The 21710-nt window shown below is 32.7% G+C and overlaps 1 protein-coding gene and 1 long non-coding RNA gene across 2 annotated transcripts in view; both read left to right on the top strand.

The window, feature by feature from the left end:
- LOC145304660 (uncharacterized) overlaps positions 1-16212 on the top strand; it is a 43036-nt gene extending 26824 nt beyond the window's left edge. The window contains exons 26-43 of the mRNA XM_080146595.1: positions 851-954; positions 1213-1287; positions 5511-5588; positions 5926-6030; positions 7009-7198; positions 7379-7445; positions 8822-8882; positions 9404-9516; positions 10204-10295; positions 10615-10692; positions 11661-11718; positions 11827-11866; positions 12185-12300; positions 12805-12885; positions 13323-13389; positions 13754-13836; positions 14084-14507; positions 16013-16212. Coding sequence (XP_080002721.1) covers positions 851-954; positions 1213-1287; positions 5511-5588; positions 5926-6030; positions 7009-7198; positions 7379-7445; positions 8822-8882; positions 9404-9516; positions 10204-10295; positions 10615-10692; positions 11661-11718; positions 11827-11866; positions 12185-12300; positions 12805-12885; positions 13323-13389; positions 13754-13836; positions 14084-14507; positions 16013-16197 — 2017 coding nt within the window. The 3' untranslated portion in view covers positions 16198-16212. The remainder of the gene's footprint in view (positions 1-850; positions 955-1212; positions 1288-5510; positions 5589-5925; positions 6031-7008; positions 7199-7378; positions 7446-8821; positions 8883-9403; positions 9517-10203; positions 10296-10614; positions 10693-11660; positions 11719-11826; positions 11867-12184; positions 12301-12804; positions 12886-13322; positions 13390-13753; positions 13837-14083; positions 14508-16012) is intronic.
- Positions 16213-16700: 488 nt separating this feature from the next.
- LOC145304661 (uncharacterized) lies at positions 16701-17804 on the top strand. The gene is made up of 2 exons (XR_013874158.1): positions 16701-17223; positions 17581-17804. It is a non-coding gene; the product is annotated as an uncharacterized LOC145304661 (long non-coding RNA).
- The last annotated feature ends 3906 nt before the right edge of the window (positions 17805-21710 follow it).

Here is a 21710-nt window from a genome sequence, read left to right as displayed (position 1 = left end):
TTTGAGACCTATACTAGAGCGGGTTTATATCGGAATTAGACAAAGAGGGGATATGCAACAGATAAAATGAACCTTTAAAACATTTCTGACCGAAAAAGAATTTTAAAAAATTGAGTTTTAGAACGCGACCACTAAAAATATATTTGATTACTTATAAATATGCAAAGACGACATTCAAAAAAAATTTTAATAAGAACTATGGCTTCATGGTGCTCCCTGGAAAGGCATTGAGAAGCTGAATCAGGAACTTTTGTCCGTTTCAAAATATCTCGTTCCTAGCCTTAGAAATCACTAAAAAAAACACATTTTTTAAAGGTTTATTGAGAATTGTCCAATTTGTAGAGGTTTTTTAGATTTTCTCAGGCTAGGAACAAGATTTTTTGAAACGGTCAAAAGTTCCTGACTCCCATTTACAAATAGCTATACAGTTGAATGTCTGGTCGCCAGCGGTTTTAAGACTTATGATAAATTTTAAATCATCCAGAGGTGTATTATACTCATACAAATCATTTGCAGATCCCCGCTTTGGCCTCAGAAAAAAAATGTCCAAAATCGACCCACCCTAACCTATACCCGCAAGGCTATCCTTTATAACCTAATCTAAATAGAAACAACGAAAAACTAACCTAACCCCCTATTTTTAATTTATAAAAAAAATATGGTTTTTATTGTCTGTAGCTTAGGTTTGCGATAAATTCCAATCCGATTAAGTTCTACATTTGAAGGAAGCTTCATTTAGGTCTTAGGTTGGATTTAGGCTATTTTTCTGTTTCTTCCCTGCCCCTTAGAATAATTAAGGTGCACATCCACTTGGAGCTAATACAAGACTATATTATTATTAATATTGCAGGGAACTGCAGAACATAGTCATCTCGAAGAAAGCCTTGACCTGTCTCAATGACAAAGTATCACACCTCAAGAATTTGCTTACCAAACACTTTAAAGCACATACAGGAACTTTTCATTATGATTAGTGGTTAATTAAATTATCATAATAACAGATTCTCTTTAAGATTTTAGGGATTTTTGAATTCTTGTATTTTCTAGCAATGTCGAATTTTTTTTATTAATACCCAATTTTTATTTACACAAGAAAAGGGGTAGTTTTTTATCATAATTTTGTGTACGTACTTTCAGTCATACTTAACTTTTTATTACACAAACAATTTAAAAATTAAATTGATGTAAATATAATGAAACTATTGGTTCTAGATTATGGAAGGCAAGAATTGTCAAAGATTTTTGCTGAAAATTATTCAAATGATTCCTTGCAATCCACCACTAGGAATGGTCAACTAGATTAGCAATTTCAGTGTTGTTTTAAACCGGTTCTTTTTTGTCATACTGAAAAATCATGTAACTTGTTAAATTAAAGAAATTTTTCCACTAATAATATGAAAATCGTAAAATTAATACCAGTTTTGTAATTTTTTCATCTGTATATCCGCGGAAAGCTGCTTAGTATAATGAAATAAAAAACCATTCCTAAGGGGGGCGTCGGATCTGACACTTTTGCGTAAACAGGGTGCATAGGCTTTGTGTTAGGAGTAAGAGGATAGGTTATTTGGGAAAAAAGTTTACATTTGGGGTATATTTTTCTTATATTTAAAATTTTTTTTGATAGGTATCCAGGTTCAGGTGCTGCAGGCTGGAAGGTCGTTTCTGGACAGGTATAAATGAAAAAAAAATTTTGTTTAAAGAGTTAGAGATCAACTTATTAATCTAAATATGCATCTTTAGGGATGTTATAAGCATATAAGAGATAATAAAAATCAGCCTCCAGGTTCAGGTACTGCAGGCCTCCAGGTGAATTCTGGACAGGTAAAAACTGAAAATTTTTACTTTTGAAGTTAGAACAAACCTTATTTACCAAAAGTTGCTACTTTATGGATGGTATGAACTAATTTAAAGAAAAATTTGAAATCGGGCTCCAGGTTCAGGTACTGCAGGCCTCCAGGTGGATCCTGGACAGGTAAAAACTGAAAAATTTTATTTTTGAAGTTAGAACAAAACTTGTTTTACAAAGTTTGCTACTTTATGGATAGTATTAATTTATTTGAAGATAAATTTGAAATCGGGCACCAGGTTCAGTTACTGCAGGACTCCAGGTGGATCCTGGACAGGTAAAAACTAAATATTTTCACTTTTAAAGTTAGAGCATAATTTATTTAACAGAAGTTGCTACTTTATGGATAGTATTAACTCAATTAAAGAAAAATTTGAAATCTGGCTCCAGGTTCAGGTACTGCAGGCCTCCAGGTGGATCCTGGACAGGTAAAAACTGAAAATTTTTATTTTTGAAGTTAAAACAAAACTTGTTTAACAAAGTTTGCTACTTTATGGATAGTATTAATTTATTTGAAGATAAATTTGAAATCGGGCTCCAGGTTCAGGTACTGCAGGACTCCAGGTGGATCCTGGACAGGTAAAAACTAAAAATTTTCACTGGACAGGTAAAAACAAAAAAAATTTCACTTTTAAAGTTAGAGCATAACTTATTTAACAAAAGTTGCTACTTTATAGATAGTATTACCTTAATTGAAGAAAAATTTGAAATCGGGCTCCAGGTTCAGGTACTGCAGGACTCCAGGTGGATCCTGGACAGGTAAAAACTAAAAATTTTCACTTTTAAAGTTAGAGCATAACTTATTTATCAGAAGTTGCTACTTTATGGATAGTATTAACTCAATTGAAGAAAAATTTGAAATCAGGCTCCAGGTTCAGGTACTGCAGGCCTCCAGGTGGATCCTAGACAGGTAAAAACTAAAAATTTTAAATTTTAAATTTAGAGCCTAACTTATCTAACAATAGTTGCTACTTTATGGATAGTATTAACCAATTTGAAGATAAATTTGAAATCAGGCTCCTGGTTCTTGATAGGTAAAAACTAAAAATAATACCTTTGAAGTTAAAACAAAAGTTGCTACTTTGTGGCTAGTATTAAATAATTTAAAGGGGGGGGGGGGGTAAAATGTGGTGACTCGTGCCACGACATACCAGCAATTTTATTTTGGATGCTACTCCCTTAGTTTTAGAGATAATTGGGTGAAATCTTTTGGGCTGGGTCAGTAATTACCCCAAGTTTTGGTATCTTTCAAAAAAAAACGGCGGCGGGACCGCCGCTCTCGCCGTTCACCGCCGTTTTCCGCCACCGCCCAAAAAAGGGTAAAAATTTTTGAAAAAAAATAACATGGTCTCAAATGATTTCAAATTGCCTAATTCGACGAGAAATGCAATAAAAAATTATATTTGGCGGCGGCAGAAAACGGCGGTGGAAGGCGGGAGAGGCGGTACCGCCGCCATTTTTTAATAAAATATTTTTTACTGACCTACCTCAAAAGATTTTGTTTCAATATCTTTAAAAGAACTGGAGAAGCACTGAATTTAAGATATACCTTGAATCCTTGATAAACGAGAATTTGAAAAAAATGACTAATGACAGGGTTGGTTATAAGGGGAAAAATTTTTGAAAAAAATAACATGGTCTCAAATGATTCTAAATTGCCTAATTCGGCGAGAAATGCAATAAAGTTTTTTTGGGCGGCGGCGGAAAATGGCGGTGAACGGCGGGAGCCATTTTTTTGAAAGATACCAAAACTTGGGGTAATTAGTGACCCAACCCAAAAGATTTTACCCAATTATCTCTAAAACTAAGGGAGTAGCATCCAAAATAAAATTGCTGGTATGTCGTGGCACGAGTCACCACATTTTACCCCCCCCCCCCCCCTTTAATTGCTGAAAGACTGCCACAATTAGGCTTAATTCACCGAATTCGAAGCCTTAAACTTCAATAACTTTTTTGTATCACTTAATGGTATTATGTCTACTTGTTGGATTTTTACCGCAGTTAGAGCAGTGTATTTCCTGCAGGCTTCCTTTAGTGACTGACCTGTTGACAATGTTTTATTATTTTTTTTATTCTAGTCGATTGTTAATATTATTTTTGAAGATATAATTCTAACTCTTTAGTTAAATATTTTAATTTTTACATGACCAGAATCCACCTGCAGGCATACAGTATATGAAATTTGAGCTCGATTTCAAATTTTTCTTCAAATGAGTTAATACTGTCCAGAATTCAAATGGAGGCCTGCAGTACCTGAACCATGAGCCCGATTTCAAATTTATCTTCAAATTGGTTAATACCATCCATAAAATAGCAAACTTTGTAAAATAAGTTTTGTTTTAACTTCAAAAGTAAAACTTTTCAGTTTTTACCTGTCCAGAATTCACCTGGAGGCCTGCAGTACCTGAACCTTGAGCCCGATTTCATATTTTTCTTCAATTGAGTTAATACTATCCATAAAGTAGCAACTTCTGTTAAATAAATTATGCTCTAACTTTAAAAGTGAAAATTTTTAGTTTTTACCTGTCCAGGATCCACCTGGAGTCCTGCAGTACCTTAACCTGGAGCCCGATTTCAAATTTTTCTTCAATTAAGGTAATACTATCTATAAAGTAGCAACTTTTGTTAAATAAGTTATGCTCTAACTTTAAAAGTGAAATTTTTTTTGTTTTTACCTGTCCAGGAACCACCTGGAGGCCTGCAGTACCTGAACCTAGAGCCCAATTTCAAATTTTTCTTCAATTGAGTTAATACTATCCATAAAGTAGCAACTTTTGTAAAATAAGTTATGCTCTAACTTTAAAAGTGAAATTTTTTAGTTTTTACCTGTCCAGAATCCACCTGGAGGCCTGCAGTACCTGAACCTGGAAGCTGATTTTTATTTTCTCTTCATATATGCTCATAACATTCCTAAAGATGCATATTTGGATTAATAAGTTGATCTCTAACTCTTCAAACAAAATTTTTTTTTCATTTATACCTGTCCAGAAACGACCTTCCAGCCTGCAGCACCTGAACCTGGATACCTATCAAAATTTTTTTTTAATATAAGAAAAATATACCCCAAATATATACTTTTTCCCCAAATAACCTATCCTTTAACTCCTAACACAAAGCCTATGCACCCTGTTTACGCAAAAGTGTCAGATCCGACGCCCCCCTTACTTACCTAACTATTTTCATCATTTTCAGTCCGACCTCGAAAAATAGTTTTGTTTACTTGTATGTATGTATGTATATTTTTAAATACTTAGATTTAAATCTCGTCCAAACAGTGCACTTTAACAACAAAAACGTTAAAAATGGTTCCTATTTCTTCTCTGTTAGGTGCGCGACATAAATAGTATTGGGAAATGTCCTGTCCCTAAATAGTTGCAACTCATTACTCATTAAATTAAGACAAAAAGTGGTGCAATTAAAGGGTTGTTTGCCTTTAGTATGTTTTGTTACGTAGTTCAGAGGTACACCAATTCATACCTAATGGTGGATCCCGTCCTCTAAGCTATGTAGAGGTTTTAAAGGTTGACAATCCTTATAATAAAGTAACAGGATGTTTGTCTGTCTGTCTGTTTGTATCGAATTTAACTCCCCCCTCCTCAAGTGCCCCTAGAGGCCTTTAGGGGCGTAGCCTCTATTGTTAAATAAGTTGATTATGGATGAAGGACTCCACCACCTCCTCTGCTGAGATTATCAGCCACGACAACACCAGAACCTGCCAACTCTTGCTATGATCTTTCAGGAATGTAATGGATGTTGAAATAATTTTAAAAACTAGGGCGAAGGGTATTTTTTTGTTTTGTTTGGTTATTACTTTAAGTAAGGTAGGGTTAGGCTATTTTTGGTATAGGGTAGCCCAGCAGGGTATAGGCTTTGTAGAATTAGGGTTACCATAGGCGTTAGGGTTGAGTTACTACTGAAGGGATAATTATGTTAATACTGAATGGGAGTGTACATCAATTTATCTTCTATAGTGTAACACATTCTGTCTGAGGGATAGAAGCTAGAATCTTTAAAAGACGGATACATAGACATCCAATATCTATAGTATTTGAATATCCATTCCATTGTGTTCATAGGAAATTTAGTTGTCGACAATAGTTCCAAAAATGATTCAGATTTGGTTATTGATGATGTACAAAGTCTGAATATGCCAAATCTTACAGCTGAAGAGTCTCTTATACAAGGCAAAGAAATTTAATAAAAAATAAAGAATCGTTCTGTTGATTTTAAACCAATAATTTTGCTTATAATTGTAAGAAGGACAATTTTAAAATGACATTTTACCTATATTTGGGGTATAGATTATTGATTTCAAATTCTTGCACAGGGAATGGTGGTTACTTTAATAGGTACAATTTAGAATGCTTGTCAAGCAACCTAGTAATCAAAACAACTTCATTATTTTAGGTTTATAATACTTAAATGTTTTACCATGTCAAAAGCATAAAAACTGTTGAATTTAGAAGCAGGGGTGTATATTCTGCATAAGATTTATTTTTTTTCCCCGGCTACAAATTTTTTTATTTTTTTTCCCCCCTTGTTTTTTCTCTTCAAGTAGGGGGAAAATGAAAAAATATTTAAAGAACTCTATATTTTATTTATTTTATCCCTCATACCACACATTTTTTTAGTTTTTTTCTCCAAAGAGGGGGGGGGAAATGGAAAAAATGTTTTCAGTTTTCTTAATTTTTATATTTTTTTTCCCTCCAACCACTTATTTTTTATTTTTTTTCCCCCCCCCTTAGCCGGGGATCCCATGCAGAATATACACCCCTGTTTAGAAGCTAAAATTATTGCTTAGTTTATAAACTATTGATTTAAACCAAGGCTACTTTATCAAACTAACATCTTTGTACAGATACCAAATATATTTTTCAATAACTAAAGTTTTTATTCTCAATCGTCCTGCAAAGAAAAAAAATCACTACGTAAGCAGTAATTAAATAATACCTACAAAAGTCCATTTTAAAAATTAAATTTAAATACCTATTTACCTTGGTTTTTAAATGAATTGTAGAGATATATCGTAACTTTCAAAGGAAGGCGCGAAGTTGGTCAATGGTCAACATATTTTTAACACATTTACACTCGCGCTACATATCTATTAGTGGTCTAACAGCAAACCTATAATTATTGCTATATTACTTTTCTTTGTTGTACAGGAACGGACAATTTATCTGGGTTGAACATGTACACACTGGAAAGTAATGAGAAGTTGATCCAGATCATTAATGAGAAGCAACGTCAAGTTGACATGCTACGGACACAAATAAATAATATTAAGCCGTCCCTAGAGACCATGAAGAAACAATTTCAACGAGATGCGATTATGAATAGTGAAGTTATGCAAAGGTATTTTTATTAGTGGCAATGCTACTAAATAATTTACTTCGCTCTTCCGTCAGTCCTTAAAGCTATAAGGGAGATGTCATTTTCTAGGTTGCAATTCAAGTTTATGATTGCATGAAATTTTGTTAAAACTATTTTTAAAGCTTCGCTTTTATGGATGTTGACATCCTTGTTTTTTTTTAGATGTGAACGTCAAAACAAAGATTTGTTCACTGAAAAAGAAGCTTTGAAAACAACCGTGACTAAACAGGTAAAAGGGGACTATCCACGAACGAGAGCAAGTGATTCTAAGCACCTTCCAGCAATGATTCTAAATGCTTTTTTAGTGAATATACTAGGGTTATGAAAAATATTGTTTTATCAATTTAAAAAAAAAAGTTTTACCATGGTTTTATATGAAAAAAGGTTCAAAATGTTAGGAATTTTTTTTACTATATACCATCAAATGTTTTGTTGAGTTCAAACTGTTGTGACACAGAAAAAAAACTTTTTTAATAAAATGTGCTAATTTAGATAAAGGGATGGTAACTTGTAATATTGCTTACCGTTTTATCAGGGTACTTTCGTAAATAACATTTAGAATCAATGCTGGAAGGTGCTTGCTCTCGTTCGTGTATAGTCCCCTTTAAGAAGAAATTGTTAGAATAAAATTGTGTGTGTGTTTGAGCGCACTTCTATTTTTGTGTGTGGGTGTGTGTTCCTGTTTCTTTTTGACTGTTTGTGTGTGTGTGTTTGAATTATTCAGAACGGAAAGATGTTTACACTTATCCCGAGATGGGTTCTTTAAAAAAGAATGCCGCGTTTTTTCGACATTGATTGATTGAACGAAGACGATATCGTTATACAGCGTATACAACTTAAAAATTCAAAATTTTAAATTTATTATCTTAGCCATTTGTATAATGTCTAATACAGCCCTAAAATGATGCATTATTTAATATGCAGCAAAAATGGATTGAAGATAATTTGTTTTTTCTTCTATGAAGGCCGTGCCAACAAAAGCGAATTATACAAATGGCTAAAATAATAATTTTAAAATTTTGAATTCTTAAGTTGTATACTCTGTATAACGATATCGTCTTCGTTCAATCAATCAATGTCGAAATAACGCGGCATTCTTTTTTAAGAACCCATCTCTGGTTAACGTATAGAGAGGCCTTGTTTATTAAAATTTTAAAGGGAGACTTGTTGAGATATTGTAATCAAGGATGTCAATCCGGATCCGCTTGAAATCATATGGGATTATTTAGTTGCCTTGGAATAATTGATCTCTAAAATAGTCTCCTTTATGGGTGTACTAGCGGCTACGCCCCTAGAGGCCTCTAAGGTCAGACAGACACAAACGCAGATCCAGTTACTTTTATAAGATGTTTGGATCATGGAAAGAAAACGAAGAAATATGTTTCGTCGTATTTTAACAGTAGCTTTTCTCCTATTTCTAGCTCCTGCGGGGGGCTCTAACCTTTCAGGGCCAATTTCTTAACCATAAGGCAATCATTAACTTATACCTAACGTAAATTAACCTATCAAAAGCTACTGTGAATATATGACAAAACCCGCTAGTTCGTTTTCTTTATATGTTCCAAAGGTTTTGATTTATGTGTCACAATTTGAAACTTTATTAAGATCAATACAATAAGAAAACTGTACGATAATCAGCAGATGTTGATAAAAGAAAAAAACAAGGAATAATTCATTTATTTTCGAAAATATTGAAAAATGTTTGAATTGATTCATATAAGAGGGTGGAATCTTTGGACTGAGAGGATAGGTTATTAGGGATAAAATCATTGTTATATGATAAATTTTTCCAAGTATAAAGATTTTTTGGATAGGTCTCCAGGTTCAGGAGCTGCAGGACTCCTGGTGATCTCTGGACAGGCAAGAATCACAAAAAAAAATTTTGAAGAGTGAGAGGTCATTTTTTGTAACTAAATATGCATATTTTTAAATGTTATTTAAATATTTGAAGAAAAAAGACGCATATTTTGTTAATAAGTTGATATTTATCTCTTCAAAAAAATTTATTTTTGTTTTTACCAACTGGAGGCCTAAAAACTCAGCTTTTACAAATCATATAATTAAAAGATTTTTTTCTTCCACTTAGTTTTTAAGATATCAATTTATATTTACATCTTTTAAATGTTTTATAGTAAGACAGCAATATTAGTTTATTAGAATTTCAAATTTACTAAATGGATTTACAGGCTAAAGACGCGCAGACCAAATTGTCACATTTACACCTCCAGTTTTCAAGATTAAAAGGAGTCATTACAGAAATTGATTCCACTGTTGTAGAAGCTTTTAACAAGGACACGGCGGTAAGTTGACTCAATGATCAGAAAATGTCACTTCGACAGGTTTTACTATTTAATGACAGTAAAATAAATATAGATGTGTAGATATTAGAGTAAAACACTAGAGGTGGTAAGGGTTAAATTTCTCCATCGCAGTGTCCTTGCGCCGACTCTCAATTGTGTCATTGAAAATCAACCAATGCAAAATGGTGTAGGTTATATTAACACTGCCAAGTAGCAGAAAACAATTTGGTAGCAGACGAATTAGGTCATCTAAAAAGGGAGGGAGGTAGTTAACTGTGTATACATAACTCTAAATCCCAATCCCTTAATTGGACCAAGCGTAGGAACAATCTGACAACATTATTGGTCAGAAAGTTAGAACTTTTTTTATTTAATTCGTATACTGAGTCAGCTGTAAATAGTTTAATATTACCTCTTTCTGATAATTATTATTTACCTTGTCTTTAATAACGGGATACTGCCTTGTAATATACCTAAAGTAGTAAGGTTATTTTTACTAAAGATAAAGATTTTAAAATTTCTGGTCCAAATAGGTTGTACTTTTCAGGGAAGCGTTATAAAAGCATTCTGGTAGTTTTATGCCTTTTTTCCTGCTCTCCCCCCCGCCCTTCCATAGAGGCTAAGTTTGAAGTATTTTTATTAGGTAAATAACAAAATAATTTTCCTGAATAATCTTTTATGTTTTAGATGATCCAAAGTTTGTGGAGAATGCAGAGAAATTTTGTGGATGGAGATTATATTAAAAGAATTATGGAGCACAATAAGAATTTGACTTTAATGTAAGTATATATGCAACTATTACATCGATAAACATTTTGCGTCAAATTACGCTTTTTTCTCTCACTTAAAATTTTAGTTTGAAAAGAAAAAAAAGTAAACAAATTTGAAGGGGGAAGGGGATTCTGAAGCGATTTCATTTGCTTGGGAGGGTAAAGATATGGTTAAAAATCTTTTACGGACAATTAAGAAACTTCACTGTAAATGAAAACCACACCGCTCCAGTGGTTAGCAAGATTTTAAGTTACAGACAGACAAAAACTTCCTGTTACTTGAATGTCTGCGTAGCTGTTCTTCTACATTAAATACCTATTTATTTAGGCAAAGTAAGAATATCCTAGCTGACGCCGTTGTTTCTGAAGTTAAATCCTTAATCAAGATTAAAAATGAAATTCTAAAGTAAGTTTTGATTATTTTTACTAGCGGAAAAACTCTGCAAATCAATCATTTACTAAGTATATTTGCGATTACTTTTATTTAATGAAATCTTCCAATTTTTAACATGTACAAAACGGCCTGCTTAATTGCTTCAAGATCCATGTCAGATCTATATAGGAAATGAATGTCTATAAACGAGCTCAAGTTTTCCAAAGAATATATGATTAAAACTCATAGTGCTCCAATAATCCATAATAAACTCTTATTGCCCAGAACGATAAGACCCGTTATTTTACTTTATTAAAAATAAATTCATTTTTTTCATTTCATGTTGCTATTTACCTTATATTGATGTATTTAATTTCAAATCATAAAAAAGAAAATTTAAATTTATAATATGATAAATTTAAGAAAACTATGTTTTAAAAGAATTCGATTGTGGCGACATTTTGTGTGTTCAAATATTAAACTAAAATTGTAATCATCATCATTAACCCTTTGGTGATGGTAATGTAAAGAAAAAAATATAATTTAAAAAAATCTTTTAAAAATCATTTAAATTATTAAATATTTACTTTCTTTTAGATAGTAATGCCGGGTGAGGAAAATAGATTTATTGAGAAATAGATATGCATATAGAAAACTAGCCAATAGGGAGATAATTATATCGAGCCAACTCTAGTTCTGATATATTTGTCTCTCCTTTCCTTATGCAGTCAGTTCATCTGTAACGTTATTGGCGAATTTGATTTTCTCAGTCTTTATACCCCATACCAATATGCATCTAGTTTATATCTCACTTGGTTCGTTCGTCTGTCAGTCATACAATAAAGTACCCAATATTTTCAAATGAGAGAACGTATTTATACAACTTTGGACATCAGTATTATTTACAGTCTATTGTCCCCTCCCTCTTTGCGCTGGCTTTAAAAGACAAAAATATAAAAATAGAATTTGTGATCTGTTTGAAATAAAAATATTTTTTTCAGTTTTCTACTGCGAGAAATCCAGGCTAGAAAAGTATTTACAATGAGACAACAACCAAAGGTATTTTCAATTAATCTATCTATCTATCCATACCTATATTTTTGTAATAGCGTATATTTTGCCTTTACATTTAATAAAATTTAATTTTGAATATTTATCAAATTTTAGGTTGTACCAGCAACCAGCAATATTGCTCTGTCCTTGCCAGGTAATTTTGTTGATCATCAGCAAATAAAAGTAACAGGATGCCTGTTTTTGTGTAGCTTACAATCTCGCTAACCGCTAAGCCGATATTGTTTTACTTTCCAATGAAAATTCTTATAGGTCCAGGGAAGGTTTATTACTAGCTTAGGGGAGAGTACCTCTACCATAACAAGAAAAATCAAATATCGTTCCTGGAAAATTATTATCCTCCATCCCTCCACAAAAGAATTACACTAAGTATTAATAATTCTCTATACATATCTAGAACTACAATCTAACAAGGTATTTATCTATAATATATAACATTCATCTATCTATCTAGGACAACAACCAATTGTAACCAAATCCCCAACAACCTTGTTACCCAGATCATCTTACTCCACAAGCACATCCAGCACATCAAGTCTCTTGGCTACTTCAGCCAATAGTGTTTCTGAGGTAATAATGTTAGGTACCTATAGTATAGCGTAGTATAACGAAGCTTTTCTGTATATAGGTTCTGTCCATATGTGGAACGTCTGTCTATCTGTATGTCCGTAACGGTTAGCTCTTATCGTCAATTTAGGCAAGTAAGGATTGTCCTATCAATTTTAACTTTGCATGATGATTCCTGTGACAGTTAGATACGATTTAGTAATGGTAGCAACTTTTTAATCATTACTATAAAGTTCAGTTCTTAGGTTCATTTAGAATATGGTAATATCAACTAGGGGGGGGGGGGGGGAATAAAACCTGACATAAAACACATAGAAACTCAACCATTAAGAGTTAAAGCACTGGTATTTGGCGAGACAGTGTTAAAAATCATCTGATATGGAATAATTTTATACAATAAAGGCTCATTTTTCTTTGGAATTAAAAACCCCTAAAAAGATTAAGTTTGGTTATAATATTTTATGTTAAATGTATTAAAAATTTTTACCTTTACCTTCTTTTTTTAAGGTGAACCTAGAACAATCTGCAAGTTTTAAAAGTGAGCCCAGAGAAATAGAAGTAATGTATGAAGAAAATATTGAAAATCAGGTTCATTTTTTTTATTTCCAAAGGTAAATTTATTGACAACACAAATAATCATAAATAAATGGTCTTACTAAAGTAATTTGTGTGATGAACTAGAGACCATACCACTATAGGCATCTAGAGGTGAAATATGGGGGGGGGGCGGAAGTCAACCAACTTCTTGCAATTTTTATTTGTGGTTGGGGGGGGAGTTCTTTCGAGAGGCTATAGTAATAAATCTCCATGAGGAAAAGGAGAACCATATCGGTTTAGTCCTATCACACAGACAGATAAATCATATTACATTATATTACTTTTAACTGAAGTAAAGCCTAGACTGTAAAAAAAATGCACCAAAAGTAATAAAATTTTAATCTTGCAACGTGTGCGGTCAATGGTCACACCCAATTCATAAAAAATAGTTGGAAGCATAAATTCTTAAACAACCTTTTAATTGTTAGGACAATTTAACAGAAGATCCCTTGTTTATTGGCGGTGTTGAATCTCTGATTATGGGAGATATGGAAGGTAAATATTTTCTTATTGTGTAAAATAGTAAGGTTTTTATCTTTAGCTTAAGATTTCGATGACTACTGAACCGATTAGGTTCTTTATTCTAGTATCTTAAATCAGAGTAAGATATGCTTTATTTTAAGAAAACAACATTTGGACAATTATATCCATAAGTAGCACAGTTAAAACAATTTAAATTAAAGTAAAAGCAATTTGTATCTCAATTTTTTTTTGTACTCTATTAAATATGGCTTATTTTAGGCGTTTTTTCTCGGATTTTTAAATTGTGTTTGCTTAAAGCTTTTCAAGTCCTTTTATATACCATTTTTTTATATTTTAAAAGTTAAAAATTGAATGAAAATTATGTTAATATTATTAGGTGTTGATGATGGTAGTTATGATATCACTGAAGATCAGATAACTGCTCCAGATGAAGATATTGCTGCCAGTGACAATGAAGAGGTATTTATAGATAGATCGATTGATAGTTTCTGCGAAACATCTTTATAATTAAGTCCTAAAAATATGAGTATATCCTCAAACAGTAACCAGTAGTCAAGTATTTTATCAACAAAAAGATTACATTTGACACTCGAAGTGTTAATGTTCGTTGTCCTGCCGTCTGGGTTTAGATCATTGCTTATATAGATATTGTCATCCTTGTTTCATAAAATTACATATGCCATTTCATAACATTTCTTTTTTACAGGTTGAAGAAATGGGCGAGACACACAGAGAAACAAATAAAATACTTGACACTGGTGACAACCTCGAGCAAGACATTCCTTCAAATACAATTAATGTTCCAGCTGTTGACACTGGAGCTGACAAATCTTCTAAAAAATCGCCCGCAACACCATCTATATCTGTTTCAAAAGCAGTTGTCAAAGATTCATTATCAAGCAATGAAAGCAATATTTCAACAAGTGATAAACCAAGTAAACGCATTTCAATAATAAAAGAAATTGCTGCCTCTTCTAGCGAGGATAACAGTGAAAACATTGCTACTTCTGATAATGTTGAAAGCGAAGCAATAGAAACTACTGGGTCTAGTGAAGTACTTGATAATATTACTGATAAAGTTATTTCTGAGAGTAATGATTGTGATATTACTGAGGCAAGCTCAACTAAAGGTACAGGGTCTTTCTACAAAAAAAAACATTTTTAGAAAAAAATAGGTAAAATATTTTGATAAAAGAATCTTGTAGGTATTTTGATTATTTATTACACTAATCACCAAAACTGTATAATAATGTTTTCATTTTCGTTGGCTCAACAACCTTGGAAACTTTTATTGAATTTAGATTGTCCAAACTTTTTAACAACTAATTGTAATCTAAAGAAGGGGAGTATTTTTTGTATCATGAATGAGCATGTACAGGGTGCGCCACATAAATTCGGACTTTTTTCAAACGGCCATAGCACCAAAACTACTTGACCAATCATGACGTTTGACCACACTATAAAAGGCTTGGGTAATTACCTTTTTGCCCATAAAAATTTTTAGACGATGGAGGACGTGTTCTCCGAGCTGGAAGCGCTTATGTTCAACATGGCAGAATCGAAACGCGCAGATAGTTTACCCTGGATTCTTGACTAGGGCCCACTAAATGTGACCTCAGCCCATCTGTAGGTGAGGTAGAGTTATGCAACTTGCTGGGGATACTGTTAGATACCTAAGTAAGACACTAAAAAAGACTAGAGCTCTCTATCTGAAATGGCTTGGCCGTAGTACTCCATCAAAGTAAAACGTGACAGATTTTGAGATGTCAAAAACGTCAAAAATCGTGAAAATTCGTAAAAATTTCTCGGTTCTCGACTACATGGGCCCATTTGTAACCTAAAAAACTCGTTTTAGACTATGTGTTGCGATGATAACCCTAGCTTAATCTTCATGCCATTTTCAAAAAGGTATTGCACGTTGTTCTAGCTTAATTGTGGCCCAAATTAGAGCCGCCGTGTTGAAGGGTAGCTTGAAAGATGGGTGAATTTGGATCCTGCAGTTACTCACGTCCCTAAGGAGATACGGCCTCCCAGCAGCCCCGATCTTCATCCAATTGACTTTTGAGCCTGGAGCGCCATTAAAGCATGAACCAATAGACGCGCCCATACCACAAAGACCTCCCTCATTGCCACTATGAAGGAGAACTTCGCCAGCTTGGACAGGGACATGGTGACCAGGGTCTGGGGGCGGTTCAGGGGGCGGGTAGAGGCGGTGATTGAGGCTGACGGCGATTTTATTGAATAATCTAATAGTCATATAGCTAGTTTGCTTCCCAGTTTTTAAAATTCAATAAAATCTTTGAAATTGACGATTTTATGTACATTTTTTTAAAAATAAGAAAAAGTCCGGATTTATGTGGCGCACCCTGTACATCAATTTATCGGCCCGTATCTTATCCCTTTAGCTCCCTGTGAAAGCTATACTTGTGTAAATGCTACTTTTGATTTTTCCAAAGTCAAAGCATGAATGTTAGGTAAATTGATAAAGGTTTTACCTCGAATTTCTGTTTTTTTTTCTAAACTTTGTTTTGCTTTACCAAAAATTGTCATAATCACTTTCCAGCGCCCTGGCTATACTTTTGAAGATTTTTTGTCATTTTTTAGTTTTTAAGAAAGACCCTGTACATAATGTTAGATACAAGTAAAGTTGAAATAAATCCAGAAGCAGGCAATGAGAAAGAGAAAGAAGAAACAGATCCTAAAGATAAGGAAGATAATACTAGCCTAGATGAGATGGTTATTGATGAAAATTTTGATACAGAAATTGATAATAACACAGGAATCTTTTTTTTACAATTATTTATCCTTCTCCTGAAATAAAACTAACAGGGTGTCTGTTTGTGTATGTGTCTGTAGCTTATGGTTCTCCTTTTTAGTTGAGGTCCTAAGGTCTATGAAATATTCAATGAAATAGCTAAAACTCACCCAAACAACAGTGTAATCAACAGATCAGGTAGACAGGATCAATGCCATTTTACACTCTCTAAAATACACATGAAATCTTCAGTTGAGCATAATTAAAACCCCAGAAATATTCACTCTGTAACGGGGATAGAATAATAAACAAAAGTAATAAATGATAAAGATAATAGCAACATCATATATTGATCCTTTACATAAATAAAACACAGGAATTTATATTTGATCTTTTAAGCTATCATAAAACTATATTGAAGAGTCCTCCTTCTTGTATCACATGTACGTCGGCCTCTTCAACATATAGGACTCCTTCCATAGGTAGGTATTTGATCTTTTATGGTCACATCACAGCATAGTCTAAACAATAACAAAAATATGTATTTATTCAAATTATCACAGTCTAGGGAAGGTTTAAGACTATTTTGGTTTCCAAGATAAATTGCCCCTGCTCTCTGGAATCTTTAAGACCTGCGACTGTGTCGTAACACGATACGCATCCGCTCGTTACGCTGATGGGTTCGAATCTCGGCCCTAAACCGCGTCATAGCCAAATACGTTACAAGTGGCTCCTACTGCTGCTATGTCGGGTGCGCGATATAAATATTTGGGAATGCCTTGGACTTCAAACCAAGGTCGTGCAATCAAAGCTGCGTGTGCCATAAGATCTCGTGCTGAATCCAATCCTCAAAGGCTATATTCAGGATCTTTGAGGGAAAACTCCTAAGCTCTAAAAGTTTTCTACGTCTATGAAAATATTTTAAAAAGATGATCTTGTAGACTGTGATAAAGAGGCAGATACTAAAGATGGGAAGGATAAAGAAGACTTAGCTAACAATGATGAGAATTCTGGTGGTGATGATGCCAACACAAATGAGAATTCTGTTGCAAGTGAACAACAGAAAGTTATTGATCCTATTGATTCTGAAGGTAATCACTTATTATCCCTATATAAAGGTAACAGGATATTTGTCTGTCTGTACAAAAGGATCTTTCCAACCGCTGAACCTATATGGCTCTCATGTAGCTGCTCATAGGTCGTGGGTGGGAAGTGTCAAACGCCCAAATAATTACAAACCTTTTGATTTTATAATCCTTTTCTGTAAGTCCGAAATGTGCAATATTAGTTAATAAGTTATGATACGGACCCAACTATCAACAATAAGATTGAGGGGGGGGGGGGGGGTATGAATATAATGACCAATATTCCTAATATTGAATTTCTCGGCTTTACTATTTAACAAAATTATCCTTGTTTTCATTTCAATCATTTCATCAATGTTTTAGGTGAAACTGCCTCAAAAGAAGCTACAAACATTAAAGATCAAGAAGGAACAGACAATTTAGCAGATGATAAAAATGAACAAAGCAGTACTACTGCTGAAGAAAGTAATGCCAGAGATCCTGCCGGTGACGCAGATGTTAGTCTAGATGATGATGATGTAATGAATGATGTGGAAGAAATATCTGACTATGTTTAAATATATTCTAACCCAGTGAAAAAATAAAAATATTCAAGTTTAAAGTAAATTTTATTTCCAAGGTTGAACCTGCCTATATTATTGTTTTTTTTTGTCAATAACTTTAAAACTTTCATGGAATCTTAATAATTTACCCAAGCAGGTTTTAGGCTATATTTCTCAATCTTTGCACAATTAAATATAAAAGACAAATAGTTGTTGGTTAGGTACAAATTTTAATTATACGAATATATATTTATCGTACAGTATTATAGTCTTATAGACTGTTGTCCGCGGATAGGAAAATTTATTTATTGTTCAAAATGAAAGGGATTACTTTTGAGTATTGTTTTTATTCGTGAACTGGACATTTTCAATAAATCATACGATACATGGGTTTTCAAAATGGTTTAGAATTGGTTTCTATCTGGTGGAACCGATTCAGAATAATTACAGTGATCGAAAATGTATTAGCACAAAAAACACACGTCTCAACTCTTTTATATATACTAGATGTAATTTTTTGTTTCTGGCATTTATAGTTAACTTAAATACAATATTGAAAATATTATATTGTTACTTGTATTATTTTTATTTTTAATAAAGTTTTTTACAGATATTTTTTTCTGTTATAAAACTTTTAATATGTTTGGTTAATTTAGGCATGTTAGAATTGTCCTATAGATTAAACTTTGCATGATGATTCCTATAACAATTAGGTACGATTTAGGATGCGTAGCAACTCTTACCATTACCAGAAAGTCACCGCTTATTTAGAACTTTTGTATTAAATACCTATATAATTATCCTATACATGTTATTAATGGAGTAAGGATTCCTATGACAACAAGGTACAATATTAAAGCGAAGCATTTCTATAATCAAGCCCTGAAAATGTAAATATGTCCTTAGACAGAATAGAGTAAGTAATTTTGCATCAAGTTTACGTATAGTTAAATTTTGTCCCTTTGCCCTGCAGTTTGATTTTAAAGCTTCGCTTTTATTGATGTTGTAATCCTTGTTTATGATAGAATTATCCTATTGACTATTGATTCCTGACCATTCTAGTATATTAATGTTCTTGTTTACGTCAATTTCCATAATTTTATGCACTCTGATGTTTGTTTATTAAAAGATAGGAAAAATAAATTAAAAGTACTTTACTGAATTACTACAGGGAGAGAGGGGATATTGGACTGTTTATTACACTAGTCCCCAAAGTTTTATAATAACCTTTTCTTATTCGTTGGCTTAACAACTTTTGGGGACTTTGACTAAATTTGATTGGTTAGTCCATTAAGTTGAGTGTACGTACAAACGTTTCAGCCACTAATTGTAATCTACAGAAAGGGTAGTTTTGTGTATCATCATTAATTTATCGATCATTGTCTTATCCCTTTAGATTCCTGGAATTTCTGAATGGAAAAGTACATGGTGATAACACAAGGAATAATTTATTTTTTGTAACGTTGCCAGGTTATATGAAAAAAATCCCAAGGATATTCATTAAAAAAGTTTATATTTGACATCAAATTATTTTTGAAATGGTGATTCCTAGGAACGATTAGGTACAATGTAGTCACTAAAGCTTCTCTTTTATCAAGTCTAGAAAGATGGTACATCTGTTCAGTTCTTAAATGATATTCTTTCAAGCTTCTAATGATACTAATAGGGTAGCCAAAAACCATCCCAAGACTTCAATATAAAAATAAATTAACCAAAAATCAAACTAGGACCCTTGTAAAGCTTTCCTAACATAGAGAACCCAATCGGTATAATATTGAAATTCTCAGCTTCAAACAAGCAAATACTTTAAAATAGTAAAAATGATCGTTTGTCCTTCTGGTATGTTCAGCTTCGCATTTATGGATGCTATGATTCACTATTTAAGAAGACATATATCCTCATGGTAAAAAAACAGATTAAATAGAAACTTCGTTGTCTTAAGTTTACTTAAACAAATAATATCAAATCTGTACAGTCTTTCTCTTTATAGTTATCTCTCATTAGTTTCAATCTCTTTTTTTGAAGGGGGGGGGGGGGGAGCTCGTACTTCTCCAATTTTAATGTAAAAAGAAAAATGTGTCAGGTGGTATTTGTTTTCAGGGGCAATTTCTCTTCAGATAGTTGAAGTATCCTCCCCAAAAATAGTTATAACCTTTTCCAGGTCCTATTGAAAGCTCTACTATAGAGGAGAACCATATCGGCCAAGCGGTTGATATGTCATCATTAGTGAGTAGTTATAATGTCATTAGATGATCTATATTAAGTCAGCCACGATCACTTTTATTAAATTAAAGCCATATAAACCAAGTAAACGCTTTAAATTTTATGTAGATATAGAAATTCAGAATTTAATAAGGTATGATTTTACCAGTCAAGATTCCCAATATCAGCTGTCGCTTTTCCATTTAAAAAAAGTAACAGGATGTCTGTCCCGCTAACCAAAATGGTTCTCATATACAGTGAATCTTCTCATAGGTCCGGGAAAGGGTTTAACCATTATGGGGAAGGGTTCCTTCAGCCGCTCATTAGAAATTGACTCTAGCATAGTAAGAGAAAACAACCAATACTAATATGAAGGAAAAAATATTAGTACTATTAATTAGCAAAATCATTCTGCAAAAGCGTGGCATTATATAAAAATTTTGTGTTATCACAGCTAAAGTTTCAGGTAAAAAATTAAACAAGAATATTAACATTCATAAGTAGGGCATTATCTAAAAGCTAAATAGTTTAGCAGAAAATTCCTATTATTTTGTTTCAAATCTATTGAAAATCCTAAATAGCAGGAATAAGACAATGGATGATTAATTGAATTACATCCCTAGTGATGCTACACAAAATTACCCCTTGTGTAGATTATAATTAGTGGTTGAAACGTATGAACACTTAACTTAATGAATCAACTGATCAAAATTCACGAAAGTCATCAAAGTTGTTGAGCAAACCAATAAGAAAACGGTATTATAAAACTTTAGGGACTAGTGTAATAAACAGCCCATTGTCTCCTCTCTCTTTGCCTCAAGAGTTCTTTTGAGGATCTCTTTTAGATTATAAGAGCTTTATTTTTGTTAAAGCAAAGATTTTCTACATTTTAGAAGTATTGATTAGGCATCACGTTATAAGCTTAGCAACTTTGTAATAAAACCTTAAAATGTAAGTATGCCAATATTTAGCATCCTGTATTCAATTAATTTTGGGATGGCTATATACAGAATTATATGTAGATAACCCTTAAATACAAAGGATTTAATTTATATTAAAAATGTATGTTATTCCACCTCCAATCTAATTTTTTTTTCAGCGATGTGTTTTAGTTAAATATTTTTTCTTTGTTAAAGTCATTCTTGAATCGTAAAAAATAATAAACATTTGGAAAATGATAAATGAGTCTGGAGTTTTTTGTTGTTGCAATTTTCGTTTTTATTCAACTAGATGATTTTCAATTTTTGCCGCAAAGAAGGGGTGGAACTGCACCCCCCCCCCCCCTTCTCTTTCAAATTACTTTCTTATTATAGAGGAAAGAAAGCTTGGAGGTTAACTGTTTCTTATTCTTAAATGGGTTGTCTTAACCTCCCCTAAAATAAAAAAAATAACTAATATGTAACCAGACTGGGAGGGAGGGGACATTGGGCTATGTATAACACTAGTTCCCAAAGTTTTATAATATCGTTTTCTTATTCGTTGGCTTAAAAACTTTTTATTGAATTTCGATTAATTGGATAATTAAGTTTATAAACTACTAAATGTAATTAACAATAAGGGTAATTTTGTGCATCAATATTGGGGTTTTACATCAATTTTCAGTCATAGATCCCTGATAGACTTCACTTTGCAGAATTGGGTAATTGACTTTTATAAAAAATTATAGAATAGCTTCGACAGTTTCTGCATATCAATAATAATATTAAATAAAAAATGTAACTTTGGGACAAGCACTCTAAAAATTAATTT

The sequence above is a fragment of the Acartia tonsa genome, chromosome 13, assembly GCF_053477335.1.
Source record: "Acartia tonsa isolate MP-2025a chromosome 13, ASM5347733v1, whole genome shotgun sequence".
Classification (NCBI taxonomy): domain Eukaryota; kingdom Metazoa; phylum Arthropoda; class Copepoda; order Calanoida; family Acartiidae; genus Acartia; species Acartia tonsa.
The sequence above is the reverse complement of the archived record's forward strand: the minus strand, read 5'-3'. Positions and strand labels throughout refer to the sequence as shown.